Genomic DNA, 26,438 nt, shown 5'->3' with positions numbered 1-26,438 from the left:
TCACCTCTGCCACAAACTCAGTAATCTCCCCTTGAGGGAGGGGAACAGCATTAATGGTCACCACCTGTATGGGGTGAGGAAGTTTTTCAATCTTAAACCCGGCGGTGTGTGCAAACTCCTCATCTATGAGATTGGTGGCGGAACCGCTATCCACAAACACTGATATAGGTAGCTCTCTGCCGGCGACAATAACCTTGGCAGGGAGCATACATTGAGATACCATCATGGAGGATATGCATACGCTCAGTTGGGTCTCCTCCATACCCTCTGAGCTTAACAGTTTTCCGCCGGTGTGACCCTCTTAGGTAGTACCGGGCAAACGTTAACATAATGACCACCTTTACCACAGTAGAAACATGCTCCGGACTTCCGGACTCCCGGAGCGCGAGGCCGAACCTGTGCCACGCCAGCAATCTGCATAGGTTCAGGGGACTCATCTACTTCAACCACACCTGCACCTCTGTTTTCCCCCAGAGGTAGCGTCTCCTGTGCCCCCTGACGAAAACGGCGATCAATACGTATCACCAAACTCATGGCAGACTCCAATGATGCCGGAGTCTCATACATCAGGAGGGCTTGTTTCACCCTCCCTGATACCCCATGAATAAACTGGCTCCGCAGTGCTGGGTCATTCCACTGTGTGTCTACAGCCCAGCGGCGAAATTCCGAACAATAGTCTTCTGCCAAGCGCTCCCCCTGGCGGAGGGCGCGGATTTTAGATTCCGCTAGAGCCAGTCGGTCAGGGTCATCGTAAATGAGCCCGAGGGCAGAAAAAACATTATCGACCGAATGAAATGTAGCAGAGTCAGGTGGTAAGGAAAATGCCCATGCTTGGGGGTCACCACTCAGTAATGACAACACCAGCCCTACTCGCTGGGCCTCATTACCTGAGGATATTGGCCGCATGCGGAAGTATAATTTGCAGGCCTCCCGAAATACGACAAATTTGCTGCGATCGCCTGAAAATCGTTCTGGCAGCGGAAACTTCGGCTCTGCACCGATACCTGCAGATGCCGTTTGCACCTTTGCTACTACCAGGCCCTGCTGCTGAACTGCCCCATTCAACTCGGAGACCTGTATGGACAGCGCCGCCAACTGGCGGGTTATGGAATCTAATGGATCCATGGACTCCTGAAAAATGTGGGCCGATTATAATGTCACGGGGGCTAAGTTCAACTAAGGCTGCAAGACCCGGGGCCCCTGTGGTGTCCCTTTACTAGGGGAAACCCTGTCTGACCCTCAACCCAGGGTTTTTGCTGAAGGTGCAAATGCCTGAGCCTCCGACCTTTCCTTATCTCCTGCTCAGCCCTGCACTTAACCCTCCACCCTCCACCCAGTGAGAAGTCACCACCAAAGCTCCCACACAAATAATGACAGACAGGGAGAACTTAAACTGCACTGCGCCGCACACACACAGGAATAAACAGTAATGTGAACAGGGCACAACTAAACACAAATATGGGAAGGAGAAAGGATAACGACGGATCATACGACACCAGATATGAATCTCTCTCTCTTGAACACCTCCACTCCAGACCGGAACCACTTGGTATGAAACACAAGCTATAATCGGCGACGCCCATAGGCCAGCATGACTATTTAAAGACCGTGGGCGTGACTAACCATCCAACCTGGTCTCCAGCAGGATTAACCCCCGAGAGCCTGAAGATCAGGCCGGCGCCACTGAGGCTATAGTGGCTGGAGGTGGAACTACCTCTGCCTGCCGGATGCTGTGGTGTGAACAGCGTCCGACATGACAGGTATGGACCGAGGACCAGGTAGCGACTCTGCAATACTGCTAGATATGCTTCAAAGTCTTTTTTCTAGTTTTGTCCACAATATTGTACAAAGAGATTCTGGTTCTTCCTCCAGGACTCTGCTGAAGATAGTGAAGAATGGTTCTCCATACATCTAACAAATGAAGTTCCTTTGTTGGATCCTGGCAAAAAGACGGGAGGACTATCTCCTGATGCATGAGGAATTCTGATGTCACCTTTAGCAAGAAAGATGGGTCCAGACTGAATACAATTCTGTCTTCTAGGATCTTTAGATATGATTCCCTAATCAATAGAGCCTGCAGTTCACTAGCTGACTTCCCTGTTGTTATGGCTACTAGGAGAGCGGCCTTCCAGGACAGTTTATTTAAAACCAATGCAGCTATTGGCTCAAAAGAAGGCAGAGTTAGTCCCTTGAGGACAATAGTTAGGTCCCGAGGTGGGATTCTTGTGTGTACCCAGGAAGCTGTGGTCATGAATCTTCTTGTCCACCAAGGACTTGCCAGATCTTGCACGAAAAATGAACTTAAGGCTGTCATTTGGACATTAGGGGTACTAGGTTTTAAGCCTCTTCCCAGACTATCCTGTAGGAAATCTAGGATTCTGGCTATGTCAGGATGAAACGGATCCAGAGAAACAGTGCCATACCATAAAATAAAGGTCTTCCATATTTTTCCATAGATGGCATTATTTATCTGTTTTCTGCTCTTCTGAAGGGTACCTATGACCCTGTCTGACAGGGTCTGACCTTTTGCCTTTAAGATTTCGGCTTCAGAAGCCAACCAACCAGACACAGATTTTGTTCAACTGGATGTCTAATTGGACTTTATTGTAGAAGATCGTGGACCAGAGGGAGGATAAGTAGGTCCTCCAACTTCAGGCTGTTTAATGTCCGGACTCAGCTTCTTTTTGGCCAGAAGGATACTATAAGGATTGTATAGACTCCCTCTGTCCTGATCTTCTGCACTACTCTTGGAAAGATGGGAATTGGCAGGGGGGGGGACTTAGGCCAATTTGAATTCCCGAGGATAGGTGAATGTGTTCACTGCCTCACAGGATTTAGGGAGTAGTGACCTACTTTTGCATTTTGACGGCTCACAAATAAGTCTACCTCTGAATGGTCCTATTTCCTGGTTATCATTTTAAAAATCTTGGTCTTCAGACTCCACTCACCCGAATATGTCTTTCCTGCTCAGGAAGTCCTCTTGTGGGTTTTGACGGAGCCGCTTAGATGAAGTACTGATGGGGACAGAAGATGCTACTCTGCCCAAGAGAAGATTATTCTTGGGATTGACTTCAGATTGCTGTATTTTGTACTTACATGATGACAAAGGTGAGCCACTGTTGTCATAATAAATCCCAACATGCGTTCCCTGAAGTAATGATACTGCAGTCTTGAGGATCTCTTCTACCACTTTCAGCTCTCTGAAATTGAATGACTGGTTATCTTTTGTGGCCAGACCCCTTGAAAGGAGTCTCAGGAGACCATTGCTCCTCATCCACTTTTGCTGGCATCTGTCATTATAGTTGTAAGTGGGAATTCAATCCAAGATACTCCTTTTCCTTGATTTCCTGGATTGAGCCACCAGTCCAGGGACGATTTAACGTGAACGGGAAAATTAATTCTTCTGTTTAGAGGGGATATGTTCCAGCAGGACAGAATATAAGTTTGAAGAATTCTTGTATGAGCCTGGGACCAGTGTACCGCTTGGATACATGATATCATGGATCCTAGGACAGACATTACAAACAGAACAGAGATTCTGGATCTTATCTGTATTTGCTTGTCTCTTGGTAAAAAAAAGTTGCCTATTCTTGAAGATCCAGACGGAATCTCAGGAAATTTATCCTGGTAAATGGATTTAAGTCTGACTTCTAAAGATTCACCAACCATCCCAGGGGTGTCAGTATCTGAAACGTTATATGTATGTGTTATCTGAGAATTGGTATAGAAGGAGCAATAATTATGAAATCTTCGAGATAAGGAATGATGCATACTGTACATTCTATTTCCTGATGAATTCAACTGAATGATCACGAATCTTAACATTTTTTGATGCGCTGGATGTATGGGAATATGGTAATAGGCGTCTTGCAAATCAACAGTTGCCATAACAAAGAGCGACTGTATCTTATGGATTACGTCATGAATCTTCTGTAGATTATATATTGATTTAGGGGCTTTAGATTTACAATTACACTGTAGGCTCCACTTGGTTTCTTTAAAAGAAATAGGTGAAAATAATGAACTCTGCTTTGCTCTACTTCTGGAATTGGTGAGATAACCCCTGACGTCTGCAGATCTTTAGCCCTGACATCAGAATCTGCTTTCAAGATTTAAGGAAGGTTATTCTTAGGCTTTCTGCAAGGTAGGAGGAGAACTCAATTACCACCCCTCTGATGGATTCCAGAATCCTTTTGTCTGAGGAAATGATCTGCCACTGGGAAAACAACTGAGATTCTGCCCCTGGGAAAACAACTGAGATTCTGCCCCTAAATTCCTGGCATCATTGTCTTTCCTGGCACTGGCTTTAAAAAATGTTCCTACCCCTTCTCCCTTTTGGGGTAGCTCCAGCATCCCTTCTTCCCCTTCCCTCTGTACTGTGGAGGTAGGGTCTGTGATGGATGAAAGGATCTTCACCTGATGACTTTTGGCTCAGGTAGTGACTTTTTATTGGTTGTGGAAGGAGGAGAATCGGGCCATGGGTACCTGTCCTGTGTCGGGCCCGGAACTGTCGAGGCTGTCTCCCCTGTTGTCCGGGGGAAGGAGTAAGAAACCGGATGGACCTTTGCACTCGGAAGCAGGGGGTGTGGCTTAGGGAGTTCAGGGACAGCGCGCGCAGAAGCAGTCTTGGCCGAAGCAGGCAGCGCGCTGCAGAGAAACAGGTGCACTCCATCCCTTGAGCAACAGGACTGCGCCGGCCTGCGTCTTGGTATTCCCGTCATCACCACCGGGGACTACAGAGGGAGAAGCGCACGTGTCACAGAGAACCAGGTGCTGGATAGACATCTGCGGCCCCTGCCTGCCCACGGTGGACCCTGATAGTGCTGCAGTCTTGTTTGTGTTGGCCGCATATGCTCATGGACTAGGGGCTCAGCCGAAGGTTCCGGAGACTGACCGCTGCTGCCAGAAGACAGATCGTCGTTGCCCACAGAACCTCCATGGACAAACATCGCGCCAGCCGTTGCCGGTGCTATCAACCCCCAAGTAGTGCCAGCAGTCTGAAGGATTCCTGACACGATAAGGGCACCAAAGGACTGTTGTCACTTTGTTTATTAACTCTCCATATCCTTTATAATTGGACTGTTATTCTCACAGTTAACCCTTCATCTCCCTGCGAGGAGTTAACCTCCTGTTTATATTAAAACTGTCAAATTTGTAAACTCTTGCTCTGCCTTCTGTCTGTCACTGCATCCCTCAACCTGCTTTCAGATGCTTTTTGTAGTAGTTCGCCTTAGAAGGGAATGGAGCAAAGTTTGGCTTTGGATATGATATCTCGATTCCACATCTTCAACCAAGTCCTCGTCTTGTTGCGTTTGATAACACAGAGAACTTAGCAGCTGCTCTGACTGACTCTGGTGAGGCATCTACTAGAAACCCCATAGCCTTCTGAAGTAGAGGTAAGAAAGCTTCTTTGGGAGTTCCCATGCTCAGATGAGCCTCAAGTTGATTCAACTATTGGAACATAGACCTTGCCACACAGGTGGACACTACATTTGATGTTAATGATACTGCCAATGCTTACCATGCTTTTTTCAAAAGGCTACAAATCTTCTGATCCATTCAGTTTTTAATTTGTGAAGAATCATCAAATGGCAGAGTTGCTTTCCTAGCCTCCTTAATGCCCTGAATGTCAATTTTTGGAATTTCAGACCAAGCATTAGCTATCTCTTCTTCTAGCTGAAATTTTCCTTTCATTTTGCCTAGAATACCCAAACGTTTCTCTAGTAACTCCCATTCATCCAAAATAAAACTCTGAATATTGTCATGAATCGGGAACACCATCTTCTTTTTTTACCTCAATCCCTCAAACATTTAATCTTGGACTGTTCGGGTCATGTTTTCTTCCTCAACTTCCATTGTATTTCTTACTGCTGTACGGAGTTCCTCCATGTCCTCAGAAGAAAAAAATATTTTTTGGCCTTATGGTCTGGGCAAATTTTTCTTCCTCCAGCCAATCTTCAGGTATTGATGCATGGGTTTCATCTGTGTCTGAGTTCTAAACTAAACTGATCTTAAGGGCCTGTCACACTAAGCGATATCGCTAGCAATATCGCTATAACGTCACTGGTTTTTGTGACGTTATAGCAATATCGATAGTGATATCGCTATGTCTGATACTTACCTCCGACCGCTCCCTCGCTGGTTATCGCTGATCGCGCGAGAACGTCCTGGACTGTTTCTCGTTGTCAGCTTCCTGCTGTGACGACGAGCGACGCGTGGACGCGGGCGGGAGGACGTCAGGATCGCCTCGTCTGACACGTAAGTAGCGACCCCCAACCCCTGCGATGTCGCTGGTGAGATCTGCCTGTGTGGCAGCTCACTAGCGACCACTTAGCGATGCACCAGCGATCCTGACAGCGTCATATCGCTGGTCGGGATCGCTGGTACATCGCTAAGTGTGACAGTACCTTTACTCTTTTTTGGTCACAGGTGGGGGTCAGACAAGGGAAGGGACTAGGGAAGTCTAAATTTCCTAACATACCATCCCCGTTAACTCTGGCTTTCCATCCCTCACAATCTTTTCTGTGTACTCCTGACATATTGTAATTATTTTTTATGGGGGGATGGAAGCTGCTTATTACAAATGGCACATTTATGACCCGTAGATTTAGCTCTAGCTTTTGGTGTACTATCTTTGCCCCCCGTAAAAAGGGAAGAAGGTGGTAATAACTATATCCTACTCCTTAAAGTGGGGTCTACCAGTGTGCCTGTGTTCGCGCTGGGCTCAGCAGTTGTTGAGCGAAGAGAAGATGCACCATCTATGGATATAAAGGATCGGTCCTACCTTAGGGTGTCTTCTGTCAGGGTCACTTACAGCGAAGTGACCATGACCCTGTGAGGCAGCATCCCTCAGATGCAACTCTTCCCTTTCCTGTAGGATGCCCAGGCTGAGGAATGCCCGCAGATCATTGGTGTTATTTTCATGCCAATTCACTGTTTTCCTGCCTGAAGGGCTCGAAACCTTCGTGCGTCAAGTGAAGTGGCGTCAGCTGAAGGAAACCGACGTCCCACGTCAGTTCCAGTGTGCACTCACTGCATGCCTGCATGGAAAGGAAGGAGGAGAGAGTCTGGGGAGCTACAGGAGAACCTTAACCTAAATCCATTCAGCATTGCTTGGAGGATGAACAGAGAGGTCCCGATAATCATGGACATGGAAGCAGTTGATAGAAGAGTAAGGCAGCGCAATCGACCTCACTGCCCAGTGAATCCAGATATTTTCGCACCAGTGTCTGCTGCCCGTGACAGTGCACCAGCATGACCTCTTCATATTCTTAGTGAAAAGAAAAACACTGAGGATAGAAGGTGGGGAGGGACTAGTTAACCTTTTTGTGTTTCCTGTCCCTATTAGGGCAGGGAGGCAACGTCATGTTGTGCTGGCACGCAGGGTGATGGGAGAAAACAATAATTATTTGGAAATCTCTTAGACATATTTTATTCACAACAGCACACAGAACACATATAAAAAGGTGAAAGTTAGAAATTTTTACATTTAATTTGAAAAAAATTAGCTCATTTAGAAAATTATGGCAGCAACACATGTCTAAAATGTTGGGGTAGGTCCATGTCTACCAATGTGTAGCATCCCTTCTTTTTCTTACGCTCTTCTTCTGCAAAGCCATGCTGTAGTGATGGTTGCAGTATGTGGTTTAACACTGTACTGCGGAAATATGCAAGGTTTTCCCTGCGATAGACATTGTCTGTATGGTAGGATATGTAGTTCTAAAACCTCTGTGTAAGTCTCAGCATTAATAGTACCTTAAAGAGGTGTAAGCTGCCCATGGCATGGCCACTAATGTAACCCTATACCATCATAGATGCAGGCTTTTGAACTGTGCTTTGATAATAAGCTGGATTGTCCTGGTCCTCTTGATTCATCAGGACACATCATGTGCAGTTTACATAAAGAAGTTCACATTTTGATTCATCTGACCCACGTAACAGTTTTCCATTTTGTCTCAATCCATTTTAAATGATCTTTGGCCCAGGGTAGAAAGCAGAGAAGATGGCAGTGTTTCTGGATTGTGTTGATATATAACTTTCCTCTTTGAATGATAGAGCTGTAACTTGCATTTGTGGATTACACAGTGAAATGTGTAAACAGACAATATTTTCTGGAAGTATTCCTAAGCCAACGTAGTATTTGTTTGTGTATTGTTGTCTGAGGGCCCATAGATCACGAGCATCCAGTATTAACCGATGACCTTGCCCCTTGTGCACATAGATTTCTCCATAATGATTATATTATGTACTGTATATGGTGAGATGTTCAAAATCTTTAAAATTTTACATTGATTAACATTTTTCTAAATTTTTAGATCCAGTTCTTCAGATTGATGAACCTCTGACCATCTTTTCTTCTGAGAGACTCTGTCTCTCTAACATGCCCTTTTAATACACAGAGTCAGGTGAAAATTGACCTTCCAGCTGTATGACTGTAAGACATTTCCCAATCATTACATTCTTATTTTCTTTATATTTTACACAGCTACTCAACTTTTTTTTTATTGAGGTTACATATAATGAAATCCTATATATCCATCCTTACCTAATGGGGGAGGTTGGCTCCCTTTTAAAGATAACAATTCCCAAACTTAAAAATCAAATACAGCCCAGATATCAGTTTGCCCAAGGAACCCCTATAATGAACAGCAAAAGACAACAATACCACTAGGTGTACTCAGAAGAACAGATAAAGTCAGCATATGAAATTTGAGAGTTATATTTATCTTCATATATAACTATTATGTACTAATGCAATTCAGAATAAATTGGAAGCACAAACTGGAAGGTAATATCCAGCAAGTAAATGATTACTGCATTGACGATCTTTCATTGTAAGATAACAGAGTAACAAAAAAATCAGACCTTCAGATATATGCCTTCTGAAAAAAGTTCCTGGTCCATATGTGGCACCCCCAGGGCTGTAAATGCCCTACTCCCATCTAAGAGTCAGTGATAAGCGGTCATAGAGGAGTGCTTAGGAAGCAACCCAGGGGCAGACAAAAATGTCAGGACTCCACCGCAGCTCCAGCCGAAAACCTCCAATGGAGGATAGGAGCAATGAGAAAATGGAAATGGTCTTAGGAGCGTTTCCATTTTCTCACTACTCCCATCTAAGACTCGAAGGCACAATAGCACGGAGTGAGCCAAGAGAGTAATAGCGGCTACAGCTGTCTGCCATACGAGGAGTGCTAGTAGAAGAGAATTAGGAGGAACTTCAGTGTAACTCAGTACTAGGAGTACTTCACCCTTAAAGGCGCTAAGAAGGAGACTGCACAGCCCATCTGCTGAGAGAGAATCCCTGAGCTGCTTCCAGGTTAGCCTGCTCCGGTACCATCTGTAATCGGGACCCTGGACTGCATTTATCAAGTAAAGGTACAGAAATTGCACCCTGCTGTGTTTTTGGCTGCTTCCTACCCTTCCGGCACTGCTACATCCCCGTACCAACCACATCTACACTGCCCTGGGACTACAGCTTCACCTGTGGAGAGCTTTTACATCTTTGCTGCACCATACTATCAGTCCCAGTGGATCTACATGCAGCGTCGGCTTAACATCTCACTTGCCGAACACCACAGGTGGCGTCACGAACTATTCCATTAACTACATTACTTGGGCGCCCAGGGCCATGGACCGGGTCACCGCTGCTGTGACACATACCGGCCCGGTACTGAGTATCCCACAGCCCTGGGAGGGCGACCCAATTTGTCATCACGAACAGGATTACGGAGCCCGGTACCCCCCGGGTCCTGTGTGCCATAGACTGTGTTTGTGTAAAAGACTGTGTGTGAATTTGGCGCCAATTGCCGCCATTGCCATGCTGCTTGGCGCGCGTGGGAAGAAAAAGGGGCGGGCCTTCGTGGGCAGAGCCTGCCGCAGAGCGCGAAGAAGTGAAGTGCCGCGCGGGAAGAGAGGACAGCGCGTGAGAAGTGGGAGGAGCTCAGGCCTACAGCCCGGAGCATCGGGCCTGCGAAGCGGCCGCCGGTAAGCTTGCATAACCCCCGGCCCTGGCTAACGTTAACTAGGGGGGGAAGAGAATGTCTGTGCCGAGCAACAATGCAGCGGCGGACGCCGTTGCCAACCCCTCAGCGCCGCAAGGAGTAGCGCCCGCCGCAGCGGTCCCCATAATGCCGCTGTCTATGCCCTACCTTACGGGAGCGGCCTGGCTACCGCAGTACTCGGGTGCGTCACATACCCTGAGTGAATTTAAAAAGAAACTGTGCAGTTTGTTTAAAGTATACCCTCTGTCTGAAAGCCAGAAAGTGAACATCCTCATTGGACAGCTAATGGGTGCAGCAGAGAGAGGTGAAAGCCTGGCAGGACACTGACAAAGAGACTGTTAAAAAGATTCTAGCCAAGCTGAGAAGCACCTTTGACACTCGCCCTGCAGCGGAAATCATGATGCGATTATTTGGATGTAAGCAGAGAACGCAGGACAGTATAAGGGACTATGCTCTTAATCTGCAGGAGGCGCTGCGAGCAGTTAAGCAAGTTGATCCTGACAGTGTGAAGGAGGAAGATAAACTGTTAAAGGAACAGTTCATTGAAGGACTCCTGTCCAGTACCCACAAGGGGCAGTTGCGCATCATAACCCTGCAAAACCCTGATCTAGACTTTGCTGATTTTAAGGACAGGGCTATTCGGGTCCTGCAGGAATCAACTGACAGCCGTCCAGCACCCCCTAGGCGCCCAGCAATCACCTACCACCAGGAAGCAACATCTTTCCCTTCCATCCCTGTGGAAGCTGATGCACAGACTCTGGATAAAGATCCTACAGAAGAGCTGCGTCTTCAGGTCCAGGAGTTGACCAGGGGTATGGCTGCACTTACTAAAACCGTGCAGTCCCTGCAGGTGTCCTCCAAAGAGAAGATCCAGCTTGCTTCCAGTCCAGAAGATGTCCCGTCGCTCCGGAGGAGGAGAGCCCCGCTACTCCGAGGAAGGAACAACGACCGCTATGACCAGGACGGATGTCCCATCTGTCGTCGCTGCTACAAGGCAGGTCATCTTACAAGATTTTGTCCTTTAAACGAGCAACCCCTGGGGCAGAGGGCCAACCCCCCAGGAATAGGACCACAAGGCCCAAGGAACTGGAGAGCCAAGTATGTGGGAGGGAGACCGATCCTTTGTGTGGTGATTGACGGCATCCCCATGAACGTTTTGCTGGACACTGGCTCCCAGGTGACCACTATGCCCTATATCCTCTACAAGCGGTATTGGGCTGATTCTGAACTCACCCGTGGCCCAACTGATGAACTAACAGTAGTTGCCAGTAATGGTCAGTCTTTGCCGCAGATAGGATGTAAAGAAATTACTGTTAAAGTGGGTCGGGAAGAGCTAAAATCTCAAGGTCTGACAGTTGTGGATATCGATCGACGTGAATGTAATCCCATGATGACTCTTGGTACAAATGTAATTGAAAACTGTCTTTCCGAGGTTATTGTCTTGTTGCAACAGGTGGCTGAGACTGCTGGTTCCAGGGAACAACGAATCCTGCAGAAGGAGATCAAGGCCCTGATGCAAAGACAACAGGTAGAACTCTCTGGTGGAGAAATTGGCAGCGTCAGAGTGAGTGATGCTTTCCCCATTGCAATACCCCCCAGATGTGAAATGTTGATTTGGTGTCGGGCAGCCATAGGCCTCAGAGGGAAAGATTACCAGGCATTGGTAGAGGCAGTATACTCTAATAGCAGGCCCACTGTCCTGTCAGACAGAGGGGTGGTTGATGTACGTAAAGGGAGAGTACCTGTATGCCTTTTGAATTGTGGGGAGGAGGAGGCCACAATACCTCGGTATGTCACAGTTGCTAAGCTGCTCACTGTTAATAACAACTCTTTGCAGGCAGCAGAGCCCTTGGTGTCATCCGATCAGGTGGAGGACAATGGCTCTGTGAAGCAGATGGAAGAGTGGTGCCAGCAACTGCAGGTGGGAACTCACTCTACACCTTCATACCAGAAAAATGGGGTTTACAGAGTGACACAAGAATATGAGCGGGTATTCAGTAAGCACCCACTAGATTTTGGGCAGGCAAAAGGGGTTCAAGATCATATCCCCACTGGGGATCATCCACCCATTAAAGAAAGGTACTGGCCTATACCCCCAACACAATACCAATGTGCAAAAGGGATGTTGAGAGAGATGAAGGAAGCAGGGGTTATCAGAGACAGTTGTAGCCCCTGGACAGCCCCAATAGTTTTTGTAAAGAAAAAGGATGGTACCATGAGAATGTGTGTTGATTACAGGAAAATTAACAGCATTACACATAAAGATGCCTTCCCATTACCCAGAATTGAAGAGTCATTGGCTGCACTTAAAACTGCTAACTACTTTTCCACCTTGGATCTCACTAGTAGGTATTGGCAGGTTCCCGTGGCAGAGGCAGACAAGGAGAAAACAGCTTTTACTACTCCAATGGGTCTCTGTGAGTTCACCTATATGCCATTCGGGCTCTGCACTGCCCCCGGAACATTTCAACGGCTGATGGAGTGGGGACACATGAACTTTGAGACAGTCCTGTTGTACCTTGATGATGTCATTGTTTTCTCCAAGACTTATGGAGACCATCTGGAGCACCTGGCTGAGGTGTTTGAAGCCTTGTCCAACTTTGGCCTAAAGGTGAAGCCTTCCAAATGCCACCTCCTGAAGCCCAAGTTACAGTACCTCGGACATGTGGTGAGTGCAAAAGGTGTGGCACCAGATCCGGACAAAGTCACAGTCATCCGGGACTGGCCGAAGCCCAGCAACCTCCATGAAGTACGCCAATTCCTTGGACTGGTAGGCTACTACCGAAGGTTCATCAAGGGCTTCACTGAAATAGCCACTCCGATGCAAAATCTCTTGGTGGGACAGTCCAAGAAAGCCAAACAGAGGAATTCCACATTTGAATGGACTGAGGAGTTGGAGAGGTCCTTCACCCGACTGAAGATGGCTCTCACAGGAGATGAAGTTCTGGCCTACCCAGATTATGCCAAGCCCTTTGTGTTGTATACTGATGTCAGCAATGTGGGACTGGAGCAGTACTGTCACAGGTACAGAATGGCAAAGAAAGAGTGATATCCTACGCCAGCAGGAAGCTTCGTCCCACTGAAAGGAACTCTGACAACTACAGTTCCTTCAAGCTGGAGTTCCTCGCCATAGTCTGGGCTGTGACTGAAAGATTAAAGCATTACCTAGCTTCAGCCAAGTTCACCGTCTTCACGGACAACAACCCGTTGACTCACTTGGACACTGCAAAACTAGGTGCACTGGAACAGCGATGAATGGCTCAGCTGTCTAACTATGAGTTTACCATCAAGTACCGGGCAGGGCACAAGAATGCCAAAGCTGATGCGCTGTCCAGGATGCCTAATCTGCCAGAGGCAGGAGAAGACCCCGAGGCTCTTGAAGAAATAGAGTTACCTCCCTTCCACCGGCCACTTGCGGCCCAGTGTGCCCAAGGAGTGAGAAACAGACGGTCTGGCTTGAAAGAGGTCACCCTAAATCCATTGCCCCATCTCGACTGGGCAGAAACTCAGGATAATGACCCTGCAGTCCGCCTGGTGAAGCAGCTACTGTCACAAGCTGACTCACGCCCAGAGTCAAATGCTCCTGAAGAAACCCAGCAGTTGTGGAAGGAAAGAGGTCGGCTGTTCATTTATGAAGGAAAGCTGTGTCGGAGGAGTATCAATGCCCGCACTCATGAGCTGGTTTGGCAGGTGATAGTCCCAAAGAGAGAAGCATCAATGGTCCTGGAAGCATACCACAATGGAGCTGGACACTTCGGATGGAAGAAGTTGGAAGCATTGCTCCGGGAGAGGTTCTACTGGGCTGGTATGAGGAAAGCCATTGAGAGGTGGTGCCGGGAGTGTGGACAATGTAACCTGCGCAGAAAGGATCGAGACAGCCAGAGAGCTCCTCTGCAGCCAATCATAACCAAACAGCCACTTGAGTTGGTAGCCCTGGACCATGTGAAGCTGGTTCCAAGCCGGTCAGGCTACATCTATGCTCTTACCATTGTGGACCACTACTCAAGATTCCTGGTAGTTGTGCCTGTGAAAGATCAAACAGCCAGGACAGCAGCCAGAGCATTCCAACAGCACTTCTGTAGACCACATGGATATCCTGAGCAAGGGCTTACAGATCAAGGTCCCGCTTTTGTGGCAGAAGTGTTCCAGGAAATCTGTAACTTGTATGGTTGTAAAAAGATCCGGACAACACCGTATCACCCATAGACCAATAGCATGTGTGAGAAGATGAACCAGGTAGTGATTATCCTACTGAAGACCTTGCCTTTGGAGGAGAGGAATCTGTGGCCAGAAAAGTTGCCAGATCTGGTAGACCTCTACAACCACATCCCTGTGAATTCCACCAACTGCACTCCAGCCTACCTAATGAGAGCGAGGCCTGGTAAACTGCCTATTGATTTGGACATGGGAGTCCTTACACTTGAAGTGACGTCACCAGATGCTGACTGGGACACAGAGAGGCAGCAACAGTACAGAAGAGTACAAGAATGTGTGGAAAAGAGTTTAGCCCAGGCAAGAAAAAGCCAAGAAGGGCACTACAATCAGCATGCACCTGCAGTTTCCTTTTCACCAGGAGAGCAAGTCCTCAAGAGGAAAAGAAGACTGCATAAGCTGGATGATCAATGGGAAGCTGAACCCTACACCATTCTACCCTCAAACTTTGACAATACCAAGGTGTGCCTTATTAGTAAAGATGGAGGAGAAACCTCAACAGCAATATCAAGAGATCATTTGAAATTATGCTCTGATCAGTTAAAGGAAAGAATGGAAGAACAAGATAACATCCAACCCACAGAAGAAGAAAAGGTCAGCACCATACTTGGAGAATTCCCTGCAAATTGGACTAAAGTAAATGATGCAATAGTGGTGCCAGTGTTGACATTTCCCCAATTGGTAGCACAGGAAGAAGTGACTCAAGAAAATCCTGAAGATCAGGAAAATCAGGCAGCAGAAGCCACACCAGCAGTGGAGCCAGGGAACCCTCGCCCTGCCAGTGGTGAACCTGTTATGCCCATGGTGAGTCTAAGAGTTCACAGACAGTCTAGTATCCCTGTGCCATGTAGAACCACCAGTAGTGTATCCAGTACATTACACACTACACCAGTATTACGCAGGTCTACCCGTACTACACAAGGTATACCACCCATCAGATATCGTATATAGCTAAAGTTTATGTGAATGTTGAAATTGTGTATATGTGTAACTGTTTTTCAAGTTTTGTGCCTACAGGTAACCTGTAAGAGTTTCCTTTGAATTTGCCAGTTTTGTTTTTACCACAGGACTTGTGTGGTCACCAACTTGTATATAGCTCACCATTTGCCCAGGAAAGGACCATGGACATTGATGCTTGGACTTGCCATCATAGGACTATTTTTGGAGCTCTTGGTTTTTGTAAATTTTTCCCTTTTTACAAATCTTGTACAATTATAATTGTTCACATTGTCTAATTGTTTATATGTTTTTCATGTTTTGCTCAGCCCAGGAGTGCTGACTTGCACTAGGGGGGAATGTGGTGCCCCCAGGAGTATGGCCGCCACAGTGACTTTGCCTTCCTCCAGGGAGGGTGATGTCATGCTTGGAAGCAGTGAAGGGTCTCTCTCGCAGTTAACCTATACATGCAACACAGTTCCACTCCAGGCCAGCAGGGGGGACTCTGAACCAGAATTGAGGGGAGGAGTGCTCTCTGAGGGCCAAGAGGAAGGAGTGGTCAGTTAGTGTGAGGAGGTCCACGTATGCAGACGAGTGGAGAGAAGCTGGAGGTTGAGCTGAGGAAGGAGAGCTCCCTCACAGTGAGAGCGCATGAACTGGAGCCTGGTCTCCAAGGTTGTACGGATACTAATGGTCCTGCAACAGACACCAGAGGAGTAGGAGGCTGTAAATGCCCTACTCCCATCTAAGACTCGGAGGCACAACAGCACGGAGTGAGCCAAGAGAGGAATAGCGGCTACAGCTGTCTGCCATACGAGGAGTGCTAGTAGAAGAGAATTAGGAGGAACTTCAGTGTAACTCAGTACTAGGAGTACTTCACCCTTAAAGGCGCTAAGAAGGAGACTGCACAGCCCATCTGCTGAGAGAGAATCCCTGAGCTGCTTCCAGGTTAGCCTGCTCCGGTACCATCTGTAATCAGGACCCTGGACTGCATTTATCAAGTAAAGGTACAGAAATTGCACCCTGCTGTGTCTTTGTCTGCTTCCTACCCTTCCGGCACTGCTACATCCCCGTACCAACCACATCTACACTGCCCTGGGACTACAGCTTCACCTGTGGGGAGCTTTTACATCTTTTCTGCACCATACTATCAGTCCCATTGGATCTGCATGCAGCGACGGCTTAACATCTCACTTGCCGAACACCACAGGTGGCGTCACGAACTATTCCATTAACTACATTCCACCCTTCAATCTCCTCTAATACTTGGGCGCCCAGGGCCACGGACCGGGTCACCGCTGCAGTGACACATCCCGCCGATGCCGGCCCGGTACCGAATATCCCACAGCCCTGGGAGGGCGACCCACATACATGCTGTTGCTACATGATTTTCCCATCTGGGTTACGGTTCTTCAGGGACTAGAAATGGTATTGGTACGCTATATCCATCAGAAAAAAGTGACAGTACGTCCTTGTATGAGGTGAAGCCCCCGAATATGCATTTAACGTTTGAAGTGTGGTGCTTGAAAAGCTCTAGCCCTACATGTGTTATTAGGCAAATATAGTGATCAGAAATAACTATATATATCATAATGGATATAGACAAAAGATGGAAAAATACTGCAAGGAAGATATCTTGGGGATTATTAAGAAATGTCTCACCTTGTGTCGTTCAATCTTTGATAAAATCTCCAAATTTGTAGAGTCAGACACTCCTCCATGTGTAACCAGTACTTTTTGATCTATTACTGTAGCCAATGGAAGCCAACTAAAAACATTTTGTAGCATTTTCAGAATTTTTTTCCCATGAAACTTTACGGTCACAAAACAAGAATATTCTGTTAGAAGATTTCCAGGATATCTACCGTAATATATCTTATGCAACATAGGATATGTGGTTTCTTTGCACTCTTGTATATATGTAAACATTATTTTGGTCCCAATACACTTATTTGCAATCTATTATACCACTTATATTTATTTTATCTTTATGTAGTCAGTTTCTGTAACTCCATAAATCAATACAATAGCGGAATATTAATGGTTAAACTGATTTCACTTAAGCGGGCACGTGACATGTGCTATGTACTGTGCGCAGTCATGTGTGGCCTTACCGTGGAACGTAGAGTTATACACTTCCTATATGCCGACACGGCATAGGGTGCGCAGTGCGATGACATCATCAAACACGGTAGTATTCTAAACAATACATGTGATTACAATCTAGTTTGGGGTAAGGATGACGGCACACTAAGAAATCCCCTTGAGAATCGCGCGTCGGGGTGTGGTCATATATTGTTAGATTCGGGTAACTATCATTCATAATATGGCTCATGCTTTATTTAACATACTACCATGTATAATGCACACTATTGCATATGCATGATATTAACTTATTCTAAGATAAATCTACTATCTTACATAGATTGTAATATGTTGACTACATGATCAAGTATTGTATTTTCATGGTACACATATACTCTAACATGATGCAATATGTCTTTAGTATTTCTAATAAATAATACATATTTGATTAAGTAGAGTGTGATGCATTATTTGCAGGATCTATACCTTATCTATACACACTGTCTTATTTGCATTGTGAATCAATTTTAAGATTTCTAAGATGGAAACCAAGGTCATTTGTTCAACATAACATCTAAACTCTTAGAATTTTATGAACTAGACAATTTTTGCGAAAGATAACTGGTTTCCTCAAATTAAATTTATTGTTCTACTTTCTATGCATACAGTGCCTTGCGAAAGTATTCGGCCCCCTGGAACTTTTCAACCTTTTCCCACATATCATGCTTCAAACATAAAGATACCAAATGTAAATTTTTGGTGAAGAATCAACAAGTGGAACACAATTGTGAAGATGAGCGAAATTTATTGGTTATTTTAAAGTTTTAAATACAGCTGTAATTGCAGCGAAAGGTGGCGCATCAAAGTATTAAGTTAAAGGGGCCGAATAATATTGCACGCCCCACTTTTCAGTTTTTGAATTTCCACAAAAATTTAAAATAACCAATAAATTTCATTCAACTTCACAACTGTGTTCCACTTGTTGTTGATTCTTCAACAAAAATTTACATTTGGTATTTTTATGTTTGAAGCATGATATGTGGGAAAAGGTTTAAAAGTTCCAGGGGGCTGAATACTTTTGCAAGGCACTGTACTAGTACAATAGTTATAACCTCGTTAAACATCTTTAAAAAAAAAATAATACGGGAAATTTTGGAATTGTATGCTTATATTTACAGGTGAAGAACTCGAGGAGGCACTATTATATTATTTGGTTCATTGAAACACCACCTACCCTCAATGACCACATATACCTATATATACCTGTTTCTATTTAAGTTTTGGTATAAAGTAGATAATAAAGATGCTTAAATCAACAGTTTTTGATAAAACTTAAGGCCCTTTTACATTTAGCGATGCACCAGCGATCCAACCAGCGATCCGACCCGGTCAGGATCGCTGGTGCATCGCTAAATGATCGCTAGTGAGCTTTCATACAGAAAGATCTCACAGCGATGCAGCAGCGACGCAGCGCACGATACTTACCATTCACACACAGCGATCCTGCGTCCTCCCGCCCGCCTCCACGCGTCGCTCGTCGTCACAGCAGGAAGTCTCAGCAGGAAGCGCCCGACGAGAAATGGAGCCGGACATTCTCGCGCGATCAGCGATGGACAGCGGGGGAGCCGGTCGCTGGTAAGTATCACACATAGCGATATCACTAGCAATATCGCTATAACGTCACAAAACCAGTGACGTTTTAGCGATATTGCTAGCGATATCGCTTAGTGTAAAACCCCCTTTAGTCTGACAGAAGTTAATGCATGACATCACATCTATGAGGCATACAGAATTGGGCCTGTCACTTCAAGCTTTAAGATTTCAGCACAGGATTACAATCTCAAACATTTATTTTTTACATTCTTATTGTAGAACTAAAGCCCTTTAATACATTTAAATTTTACTAGTGAGTAAAGTACTGAAACAAAGCTTGTCATTTCAGATTGTAAACTTTTGCCATACATCTTTCGTTTTTAGATAATTGACTTGCTTCATAAGAGCGGCATTTCAGTAGACATACCTTGTATTTTTTCATTATTTCCTTGGTGAATCCATATCTCAAGCAGAAAAACAAAAATAAGTTTAAATAACTGTTGAAAACACAAACTTTAATACATGTTTGCTTTCACAAATCTTACCTTAAATTAACCAGATAGTCTTCATGATTTCCTCTGTTCAAATGAACATCCTTAGGGTAAACCAGTAAGAATGCGAAAAGGATCATCAAGATCTCTACCGATTGTTTCCCTCGGTCTACGAAGTCCCCATTAAAAATGTAAGGCTTCTCTGGTGATGGGAGACCATTCTGTGAGGAAATATCAGCGTGTGATCAACGTTTTCACCTTTAGATTTTTACAGCAAGAATTGATTAAGTAACCAGTTACAGACCAGGCTGTTTATTCATGTTCGTGTTCCTGCCTTTGATGCGGGCTCCGACACTGAGCTCGCTGTGAAGACTTATGAGGGTCAGTGGGTGCTCTTCTCCGCTGGCCTGGCTGTCTTTAGAAAGACCGAACGGGCCATGGCCCGTACTCCTTTCCCGTGGGCAGGACACTACTCAGATAACACAAGGTGAGGTTTCCACACTCTGGTAAGACTTTATTGGATCAACAACAGTCAACAAAATATTGTACATTCCCAGTAAATACACAAGATTGATCAAATGACAGTCTCACTCTTCCCCTGGCTCTCTGGGGATTAGAACATCCCTAACTTTGGAGCATCAAAGCTCAACTACCCCAACCAGTAGTACCCCGCTTTTGGCGGGCACCCACAGAGAAGTTGTTGCAAGCTTAGGCAGCTGACGGAGCACAGCGAATTTTGTGGCCTAGTGACACGATTGTCCCAAACTGGGTTCTCCAAACAATTTTGTTGGCTCAGTGATGGGCAGTGGAGCAGATCTGTATTCCACTAGCTGAATACGTGGTTTTTGGGCTGACGACCTGTAAAGTCACACCGGTGACAGAAGCAGGGCCCTTTTATATCAAACAGCTCTCATTTCAGGGCACTGTGCCACAGGATTGAGGGAAGGTGGAGGTAGGAAATCCCTCCTCATTGTTCAATTGTTCAATTAGACTGCATATTTGTCCTCCAAGTTGTGCAGACTAGTACACCCCAGGGGGTTGATGCAATACATAATCAGCAGGAATTCTGCAAATTAGCATACGAAAAGGGTCATCCAACAGTCTCACATGAAACAATGGCTAATGTCCCTTGACCTACTAAACAAAGGAACATAATTAATAATAATTCACCACGCATCAGTGGCCAGTTTGACACTGTGTCGTCACACCTGTATCTTTCCCCGCACTTGATTACTGATTGACCATCAAGTGCCTTTAACAACCACAACTGTTAACCTGTCAAATCCCGCTGTCAATCACAGACAGCAGGATTTAACATGTGCCAGCTGGAAGCATATCACAAATCCCGCCCACAGGGGGCAGTATAAAAGTACACATATTCGCTGCATTCAGAAATGTCTAATCTATCAAAATATAAGAACAATTAATGGCGTAACAAGAAAACAAATCAAAATGCCAGAATTATGTTATTTTTGGTCGGCAGCGACACTGCAATAAAATGCAATAAGAAGGGATAAAAACATCATATCTACCCCAAAATGGTATCAATAAAAATGTCAGGTCAAGCTGCAAAAAATAAGTCTTCATCCAGCACCAGATCCCATGAAAAATGAAAATACTCCAGGTCTTGGAAAATGATGACATAAGTAAAATCATTTAGCCAGGTCAGTTTTACCATATAGTGAACATAGTAAATAAAAAAAAACATAATTGTGGAATTTTCCAGTACACTACATTGTAAAATCAATGATGTCATTCAAAAGTACAACTCGTCCTGCAAAAAAAACTATGTGGCTCTTCGAAGAAGGGAAGGAAAAAACGAAAGAGTAAAAATGGAAAATCGTAAGGTTATGAAAGGGTTATACTTTATTCATCCTTTTTTTCATGATATTTGGGGCGTAATATTTTTTAATTTTTTTTTGCCAATACTGGGAAAATAAATAGTGTTTTTCACAGATGTTTTTTTTTTTTTTATAACTGCAAAGGACAATTGGAATACATTTTCTAAATTTGTTCTCCTTTCCGTAACATGTCTGATGCTAGTCAAATGGGACACTAGTCACAACTCACACACAGGCCGTAAGGTAGAGAAGTCAGACGTTCCTTTGATCAGTACCAAGAGAGCACGTAGTAAACTGAGGGAAAAGATAAAGGCATAAGTCAGATCACAGTCTAGGGTCAGAATACCAGAGAAATAATTGATAAGCAAAGGGGAAATAACAAATGGGTTGTTAGAACACGGTCCAAAGGTCAGGAAGAAGTAGTTCAGAACTCACAGCACAGGAATTAGACAAACACACACCAGAGAGTATAAGCTTTTATCTGGCAGTGATCTGGACCAGACAGCTCACCTAAATAGCAGGGAAATTACTAAGAACAGGGACCACCTGGAAATATCTCTGAACCTCTAAGTCTCAGACAGGTGAACTGAGCTGTCAATCAAGGCACCAACAGCTCAACAAGCCCCTGCATAGGATAGAATGACAGAGCTGCCCATCACCAAGTCTCAGACACTCTGGGCGGAGGAATTGTGACAGTACCCCCTCTTATAGAGAGGGGCACCTGACTCCCAGGTTTCTCAGGAAACCTACAGTGAAAAGCTCTGACCAAACGATCAGCCTTCACTGATCGATATGGAACCCAGAATCCCTCCTTGGGTCCATATCCCCTCCAATGAACAAGATATTGGAGGGAATTTCAGACTCACTGAGAATCCACGATACTGGGATTTGTGAAAAACATTGGGGCGACACGAAGGGACTGCAGAAGATTTTATCTAAGGGCAACTCGTTTGACTACCTCTAGAATCACGCATGGGCCAATAAATTTAGGACCCAACTTCACCGAAGGTACTTTTAGCCTAATATTCTTGGATGGTAACCAAACTTTATGACCAACTTTGAAAGTGGAACCCACCAAACGTTTCCTATTGGCCTTACGTTTTTAATGAAATTGAGCCACCTCAATATTCCTCTGAACCTCCCTACAAACATCCCCAAGTTTCTGATTAGTCGAATCTACTTCGAGACATCCAAAGCTCATCCTAGAAAATTCACCAAAATGAGGATGAAAACCATAGTTACAAAAGAAAGGCGAGGTTCCAGTGGACTGATTGACCCAACTGTTAAAGGCGAACTCAGCAAGAGGCAAAAATGAGGACCAGACCTTCAGGTGAGCCACCACAAATCATCTTAAAACTTGATTCATCCTCTCTGTCTGAGAGTTAGTTTCAGGGCAGTAAAGCAGAGGAAAACAACAAATCAATCCCCAATTTCCTACAAAACGCCCTCCAGAATTTAGAGACAAATTGTAACATTGATACAATGTTTAAATCGCTTACTGCCATTGGACGCAATAGTACGTCCAATGGCAGTATCCTCGCTTTGATGAGGTCTCCGGTGAGCCTGCATCAAAGCCAGGACATGTCAGCTGTTTTCTACAGCTGACATGTGCCCGCAATAGGCACATGTGGAAGCGTGATCCACCCGTGCCTATTAACTAATTAAATCCCGCTATCAAACTCTGACAGTGGGATTTAACCAGCGCTTCCATTCGCCGGGCCAGAAATATGCGCATCGCCGACCCCCATCACTTGACCGGGGGTCAGCGATGCATTGCCATAACAACCTGAGGTCTCCTAGAAACCTCTATGGTTGTTGAGGAGGCATTGCTATGAGTGCCGCCGGTGGTCGGCGCTCATAGCAATGCTGTAATTCTGCTACATATAGGCGATCTGTTCATCGCCTATATGTAGCAGAGCCGATCAAGTAATGGATGCTTCTAGCCTCTTATGGAGGCTATTGAAGCATGCCAAAATTTAAAAAAAAAGTTTTAAAAAATATGGAAAAAATTTAAAAAAATAAAAGTTTAAATCACCCCCCTTTTGCCCCATTCAAAATAAAATAAAAAAATCACAGATACACATATTAGGTATCGCCGCATTCAGAATAACCCGATCTATCAATGAAAAAAAGGATTAACCCCATCGCTAAACGTAGCGGGGAAAAAAATCAAAACGCCAGAATTGCGTTTTATTGGTCGCCGCAACATTGCATTAAAATGCAAGAACGGGTGATCAAAAGATTGTATCTGCATGTAAATGGTATCCTTAACCCCTTAATCCCATGTGACGTACTATCCCATCCATGTGCCCTGGGACTTAATTCCCGGGGACGGGATAGTACGTCACAGCGATCAGCGGCGCCCACGTGGTGAGCGCCGCTGATCGCGGCCAGGTGTCAGCTAATTATCACAGCTGACACCTGGCACAATGTGTCAGGGGCGGGGTCACGGACCACCCCCGACAAGTTAACCCCTTGCACACCGCAATCAAACACGATCGCGGTGTACCGGGAGTTAAAGGGAAGCATCGGCAGGGAGGGGGCTCCCTCCGTGCTTCCCTGAGCCTCCCACCGCAGCGTAATGTGCAGCGCTGCTGCGGGGGTCTCTTTCCCTACAGGTCCCCGGATCCAAGATGGCGACGGGGACCTTCGGGGGCCTGTAGGGAGCAGACTTCCTCAGTGCCTGCAAAGCGCAGGCATGATGAAGTCTGTGTCTATGCCTGTGACAGATCGCTGATCTGTCACAGTGATCTGTGATGTGACAGATCAGCTATCTGTCACAGGACAGTGATGTCCCCCCTGGGACAACCTAATAAAGTTAAAAAAAAAAAAGTGTAAAAATAATTTTTAAAAAATCGCTAAATAAATTAGAAAAAAAAAATATTTCCCAATAAATTCATTTTTTGGAAAGAAAAAAAGAAAAAAAACAATAGAAGTACACATATTTGGTATCGCCGCGTCTATAACGACCTGCCCTATAAAACTGTCCCATTAGTTAACCCCTTTAGCGAACCCCTTAAAAAATAAAAATAAAAAACGAAGCAAAAAACAAAGTGCAATAACGCGCGATCAAAAAGACGCATATAAATATCCATGGTACCGCTGAAAACGTCATCTTGTCCCGCAAAAAATGAGCTGCCTTACAGCATCATCAGTGAAAAAATAAAAAAGTTATATCTCACAGAATAAAGCGATGCAAAAATAATTATTTTTGATATAAAATAGTTTTCATTGCATAAAACCACCAAAACATAAAAAAACAACATAAATGAGGTATCGCTGTAACCGTACTGATCCGAAGAATAAAACCGCTTTATCAATTTAGCACGTGGAACGGTGTAAATGCACCCCCCAAAAGAAATTCATGAAACGCTGGTTTTTATTCATTCTGCGTCCCAAAAATCAGAATAAAAAGCGATCAAAAAATGTCACGTGCCCGAAAATGGCATCAATAAAAACGTCAACTCGTCCCGCAAAAAATAAGACCCCACATGACTCAGTGGGTCAAAATATGGAAAAATTATAGCTCTCAATATGTGGTGATGCAAAAACTATTTTTACAATAAAAGCGTCTTTTAGCGTGCGACAGCTGCCAAACATAAAAACCCGCTATAAATAGTAACTCAAACCCCCCGTTATCACCACCTTAGTTAGGGAAAAATAATAAAATAAAAAGAAAATGTATTTGTTTCCATTTTCCCATTAGGGTTAGGGTTAGGATTAGGGCTGAGATTAGGGTTAGGGGTGTGTTGGGGTGAGGGTTGGAGTTAGAATTGGGGGGTTTCCACTGTTTGGGCACATCAGGTGCTCTCCAAACGCAACATGGCATCTGATCTCAATTCCAGACAATTCTGCGTTGAAAAAGTCAAATGGTGCTCCTTCCCTTCCAAGCTCTGCCATGCGCCCAAACAGTGTTTTACCCCCACATATAGGGTATCCGCCTACTCAGGACAAATTGCAAAACAACTTTTGGGGTCCAATTTCTCCTATTACCCTTAGGAAAATAAAAAAATTGGGGGCAAAAATATCATTTTTGTGGAAAAAAATGATTTTTTTATTTTCACGCCCGGGCGTTATAAACTTCTGTGAATCACTTGGGGGTTCAAAGTGCTCACCACACATCTAGATAAGTTCCTTAGGGGGTCTAGTTTCCAAAATGGGGTCACTTGTGGGGGGTTTCCACTGTTTAGGCACATCAGGGGCTCTCCAAAAGCAACATGACACCCGCAGACCATTCCATCAAAGTCTGCATTCCAAAGCGTCACTACTTCCCTTCCGAGTCCCGACGTGTGCCCATACAGTAGTTTTCTCCCACATATGAGGCATCATTGTACTCAGGACAAATTGGACAACAACTTTTGGGGTCCAATTTCTCCTGGTACCCTTGGGAAAATAAAAAAATTGGTGACTAAAAGATCATGTTTGTGGAAAAAATACGATTTTTTTATTTTCACGCCCAGACATTATAAACTTCTGTGAAGCACTGGGGGGTTCAAAGTTCTCACCACACATATAGATAAGTTCCTTGGGGGGTCTAGTTTCCAAAATGGTGTCATTTGTGGGGGTTTCCACTGTTTTGGTACATCAGGGGCTTTCCAAACGCAACATGGTGTCCGATCTCAATTCCAGCCAAAACCTTCAAATGGCGCTGCTTCCCTTCCGAGCTCTACCATGCGCCCAAATAGTGGTTTACCCCCACATGTGGGGTATCAGCGTACTCAGGGAAAATTGCACAATAACTTTTAGGGTCCTGTTACCCTTGGGAAAATAAGAATTGAGGGTGAAAAGATCATTTTTGTGGAAAAAATATGATTTTTTAATTGTACGGCTGTATGTTATAAACTTCTGTGAAGCCCTTGGGGGTTCAAAGTTCTCACCACATATCTAGATAAGTTCCTTGGAGGGTCTAGTTTCCAAAATGGTGTCACTTGTGGGGGGTTTCCACTGTTTAGTTACATCAGGGGCTCTCCAAATGCGATATGGCGTCTGATCTGAATTCCAGCCAATTTTGCATTGAAAAAGTCAAACGGCGCTCCTTCCCTTCTGAGCTCTGCCATGCGCCGAAACAGTGGTTCCCCCCCACATATCAGGTATTAGCATACTCAGGACAAATTGCACATTAACTTTTGCAGTCCAATTTCTCCTGTTACCCTTGGTAAAATAAAAAAAATTGAACCTGAAGTATTTTTTTTGTGAAAAAAAGTTAAATGTTCATTTTTTTTTTTAAATATTCAAAAAATTCCTGTGACGCACCTAAAGGGTTAATAAACTTCTTGAAT

The 26,438-nt window shown here is 45.0% G+C and overlaps 1 protein-coding gene across 1 annotated transcript in view; it reads right to left on the bottom strand.

The window, feature by feature from the left end:
* Positions 1-26,438, bottom strand: part of PPEF2 (protein phosphatase with EF-hand domain 2) — a 167,591-nt gene that overhangs the window by 27,402 nt on the left and 113,751 nt on the right. Inside the window, exons 9-11 of the mRNA XM_073541188.1 lie at positions 19,373-19,539; positions 19,255-19,291; positions 16,812-16,961 (exon numbers count right to left, since the gene is read on the bottom strand). Of these exons, the coding sequence (XP_073397289.1) occupies positions 16,812-16,961; positions 19,255-19,291; positions 19,373-19,539 (354 nt within the window). The remainder of the gene's footprint in view (positions 1-16,811; positions 16,962-19,254; positions 19,292-19,372; positions 19,540-26,438) is intronic.

This window comes from Dendrobates tinctorius, unplaced genomic scaffold (assembly GCF_039654945.1).
Source record: "Dendrobates tinctorius isolate UK_male_01 unplaced genomic scaffold, ASM3965494v1 ptg000011l, whole genome shotgun sequence".
Lineage (NCBI taxonomy): Eukaryota > Metazoa > Chordata > Amphibia > Anura > Dendrobatidae > Dendrobates > Dendrobates tinctorius.
This window is presented reverse-complemented; position numbering and strand designations above follow the sequence as displayed.